The sequence below is a fragment of the Apaloderma vittatum genome, unplaced genomic scaffold (assembly GCF_000703405.1).
Source record: "Apaloderma vittatum isolate BGI_N311 unplaced genomic scaffold, ASM70340v1 scaffold37587, whole genome shotgun sequence".
Classification (NCBI taxonomy): domain Eukaryota; kingdom Metazoa; phylum Chordata; class Aves; order Trogoniformes; family Trogonidae; genus Apaloderma; species Apaloderma vittatum.
In genome coordinates, this window is record NW_009728551.1 from 1076 (window position 1) to 5549 (window position 4474).

Genomic DNA, 4474 nt, shown 5'->3' on the forward strand with positions numbered 1-4474 from the left:
AAGAGGCTGCCTTGAAATACTATCAAATGATGGAGGAGAAGTTGAAACTCAAGAGGAAGAGAACTGAAGACCAAGAAACTCTTGAAGAAGAAGTGTTGGAAGGAGAGGATCCAAATAAAAAGAGAGGTGTGACCTATCAGATGATCAAGAACAAAGGCCTCACACCTAGAAGGAGGAAGATCGATCGCAACCCCAGGGTCAAGCATCGGGAGAAGTTTCGGCGAGCCAAGATTCGCCGCAAGGGCCAGGTCCGGGAAGTTCGGAGAGAATTGCACAGATATTCTGGGGAACTGTCTGGCATTCGTGCGGGAGTTAAGAAAAGCAGGAAGCTTCAGTGATGTGTATCTTTCTCTGTTCCTGAGAGCTGTGAGCTGTAATACTGAATCCAATAAAAATTTTCTAAAGGATATTGTCTTTTTTTTTTTTTTTTTAATCCTTAAGAAAATGTGGTTTGGGGTGGTATTTGGTTGGTTTTTTTCAGAGGGTGGTGTTTGAGAAGGTGCGACCTCTAAAAGAAGTGTGTGGCAGGCCCTTTCCTCCCCCAGCCTCTGTGTTCAGGTGCTTTCTTGCAATGCTGTTTTCTTTCCTTACTGTAACTGCTGCCTTTGAGAGGCTGCAAGGGCTGTGCCAAGCGAAGGGAATGAAATGGGCTGTGCGGGACTAATGGGTAGGTGGGGTGGGGCGGAGGGACAGACCTCCCGAGGGTGGGTTGAGAATGGGGTTTGTGCATTTGTCTCTGCTTTTTACTCTCTTCTTGTGGTTCATTCTTCCATGTTGGGCTACAGAATGAGGTGGTTCTGGTACTTTCTCTGAATTCTTGTTCTGATTAACTCCTCTGTGTGCTCATACCTTTAAGAAGTAACTACTTTTAGATTCTCTTAAATGATGTAACTAAGCAGAAAGTTATTACTTAAATCCCATGTGGCCTGAGATACCATTTCCCATCCTGAATTCATTCAGAAGCAAAGCAAGGACTTTTCTGGATTGCACAGCTATTCATCTGTAATAAACTTCCTTTATGATAAATGTGTTAACTATTGTCTGCTCTTACAGGTCTAATGTAGCATCCACACAGGACAAACAGGTAAGTTGTAATTTTGTCGTCAGTGTGAAAGTAAATTTTAAAAATGTTTCTGGTACTTCCAGGCCTTCTAGTGCAAAAACATGTTGAACCGCACCCTGAAGTTCTTGCTGGGAGCTGCCTTTGAATGGTCAGTTCCAGTTCAGGCTTTAAAGGAAGAATCACAAATTAAGTTTTCTCAAAAGTTTAATAAACACTGCCTCAGGTGAGACCTGCACTTCTTTCTGGGACAGGTTTCAGGGAGCCTGTGTACAAGTAGCACCTGAAAGGTACCACTGTCTGTCACCTAAGGGGAATAATTGTCTTGTCGGTAAATGTTATTTCATGTTATGGAAGCACCACTATATCTAGGTGGCTTTTTACTGGTGTTTTATTTTGTTGTTTTGTTCTGTTAATCACAGAATGTGGGTTTTTTTTCCTGGGGGAAGCCAAAATGAGTGTGTATGTTTGAACCTCTGACAGGCTAGATGCTGTAACTGAAACACGCAGGTGCTCAGCTCGTTTTCTGCAAGAGAAATGTGCTTCCATAGGTTTGATGTAATCCTTTACACCCTAGGCCTGTTTCTGCAAGGAACATGCTGTTAATTTCTGACTGGAGAATATTTTGTTAATTTTCAAAGGCCCTGCGTTTGTTTACCCCCTGCTTCTTACAGGCCAAACAGCAGTTAAGTGGTGTCTAATAAAATAAAAAATAAATTTCTCCACAGAAACAGGGTAGAAAGCATTGGGAATTGATCTGCATGAAATTGCCCGGGTCACTGAGATGTATGTGAGGCTTGCTTGCAGAGGTCACTGCACATGTCTTGTACTTTGAGCTGTGCTTCAGCTGAGGTGTGTAACCTCTGAGCTGTGGGGATAAAGCTGTCCTTCCCCTGTGCTTCCTCATCCTCCTGGCTTGTGAGCAGCAGTAGGCAGAGGGAGCCATTTGCTCGTCCCAGTGAGGAATGCATGGCTTCTAGTGGGTCCCAGCCTTAGCAAGGAGGGATTTGGAGCTTTTCTCCAGACTGCTCCTTTTATTAACTCAGCACTAGGGTCACATGGAGGCCACCACTGATAATGCTGAGCTATCCGCCTGAGGCTTTGCGAAGAGGTTGGTGAGAGTTAACGTGCTGGGGGTAAAAAAAAAAAAAAGCAGCCGAGGTGCTTTTTCTGGGGAGGAATGGTGTTGTGTGACAGGCATCACACGGCATGCAGAAAATATCCAGCAGAGATGCTAACTCATCTCATTACTACAGCACCTGATTACACGTGTTTCGCACTTGGTGCAAAAGCAAAGGGCTCACCACCTTTCACAGATCTGCAGGCAAACTGTAAGTATTGAGGGTGAGTTTGTGTTCTCTAAAAAAGCCTTAGGCAGCTGGCAAGCTAAATTCTGGCAATGCCCATCTGAGTAATAAATAAGGGAAATCGTAAAATAGTGCGCTGTTAAGGGCTGTGCTCCCCAGAAACGCTGGGATTAAGGCTGGAGGCAAGAGAGAATGCAGCGTATCAGCACGGCTAGGACAGGCAGATGGCACAGCACGTCTTCCCGGACCACTGCGCCAACCCTTTTTAATGAAGATTAAACACAGCATTATGTTCAGCTGGTTAGTTCCAAGATTGGAGAAAGCCATAAATAGTTCATTCCCATATGGTTTTATGTAGGAGTGATCATGGGAAGGCCACGATTATTAATGCTGTGGGAGGGGGGAGACACTGTAATGTAGCTCTAAGAAATACTTCCGAGAAGAATATTTCCTGATGAAAGGAAATCTCTGGGTGGTAAATAGGTTTTGAAGAGCCTTGTCAAAATGGACACGTGCAAAATAGGGGAAGGACTGCAGATAATAGTCAGGAAAATAGCTGAGACTGTCACTGTTAACGCTGTTTGGGCTTTTTTTCTTTCTTCCAGAAGCGTTTCTGGAGAAAGTACTAACGCTGCCAAGTGATGAGATGGCACTTGTCCTCACCAAGCTCCTGCTTTGCAAGCACCGGCTGCCCTGCTCAGAAAGGACCTTTGTGCTGGGCTCTGCCTCAGCGGCATCTTAACACAGGTCAGGTCTCGCATGCTCAGGCAACAGCTGTGCCTCCCCTGAATCGCCACACACACCTGTGGAGACGCTTGCCCCTATGTCCTTTCCACCTGCTTGCTAGGAGGTGATAATTCAAGAGAATCCCATGTCCACTCGCCTGCAAATGAGTCATAATTAAAAAGCGTAGATGTATAGAAAGATCTGAGGAGAGGTATGAGCTACTCTGTTGTATTTCTGTGCCTGGAGAACATAATCCTTGGTGGGTGATAAGCATCCAGAGCAAGCCTGGCTTGCCTTTGGGCAGAAAAAGTACAGTGGCAGAGAGGTGGGCAATGCTTTCTGCATCACAACCAAAGTTTCTGTTTATACGGGGTAAGGAAAATACTGAATAATTCACATGGAAATACATCTGCTGCTGCCTTAAATTTTGTCAAGGCTTTCCCAGTTGTCTCCTCTCATATTCTATCAGCAACAGTCTGGACATTGTTTTACTCTTGCTAGCGCTGGCAAATGGAAATTCAAATGGATTAAAGCATCTGTTAAATTAGTTGCGTGACTTGGGGCAACACTGGGAAAAGCAGTCTCCAGAAATCAGCTGCCTTTAGGGCTTTGCTTGTGGAATTTTTATGTGTGATTTAGAAAGAAAGAAACAGCTTAATGTAATTGCACTGAATGCAGGATATTCTTTAAAAATTGGCAGATTTATTTTAGTTCTTCCTGATTATTGACAGCACTACGGCCCATGTTAATTGCCCCGCCTTAATTAGAAGTCTGTATTGCTGTCTTCAGGAAGGCAATCCCCTATGTGAAATTCCCATTGGTATGGCCTGCTTGGTCATTTTAATAGTAACGAATTGATGTGGACCTTTTTCTTGTCAAAGGATCTGAAAATGATGCTGTCCGTGAGATCTCACCCTCGGGAAAGCAAGGGGAAGCAGGAGAGGGTGTAAAGGCTTTGCTTCATGGCTAAGTCGAAGCATTTGCAGGTCTGACTTCCTCATTGCTGTATGAAGGTGGTTTTTTAAGATTAAACTGTGTTTCCCTTTGAGGGCTCTAGTCCTGCCAAGGTGACTCCATGTGGCCAGGACTGCAGCCTCCCTCCTCCTGGCTTCGTGTAGAGACAGACATCCGTGTGGTGGGAGAGTGCCCGGCCTGGACCCGCAGCTCCCCAGCCCAGCAGCCCGGCTGGCGCTCACCGCAGGCACCTGACGCCGGAACACGAGGTAGCCTTGTCCTTAGTTTGCTTTTTTCTTTTACGTGTGAGCGGGACCAACTGGCAGCGATGAAAAATCAAGTGGTAAGGGTATGGACGAAACAAGACCCTCTCAGGTTAGAAACAAGGTCCTCTCCACACGGCCAGGCCCCCCTGTACCTCTCGGAA

At 45.5% G+C, this 4474-nt stretch overlaps 1 protein-coding gene across 1 annotated transcript in view; it reads left to right on the forward strand.

The window, feature by feature from the left end:
- UTP3 (UTP3, small subunit (SSU) processome component, homolog (S. cerevisiae)) overlaps positions 1 to 338 on the forward strand; it is a gene marked incomplete at its 5' end in the record, with an annotated part of 1363 nt that extends 1025 nt beyond the window's left edge. The window contains one exon of the mRNA XM_009874107.1: positions 1 to 338. Within this exon, the coding sequence (XP_009872409.1) occupies positions 1 to 338 (338 nt within the window).
- Positions 339 to 4474: the final 4136 nt, after the last annotated feature.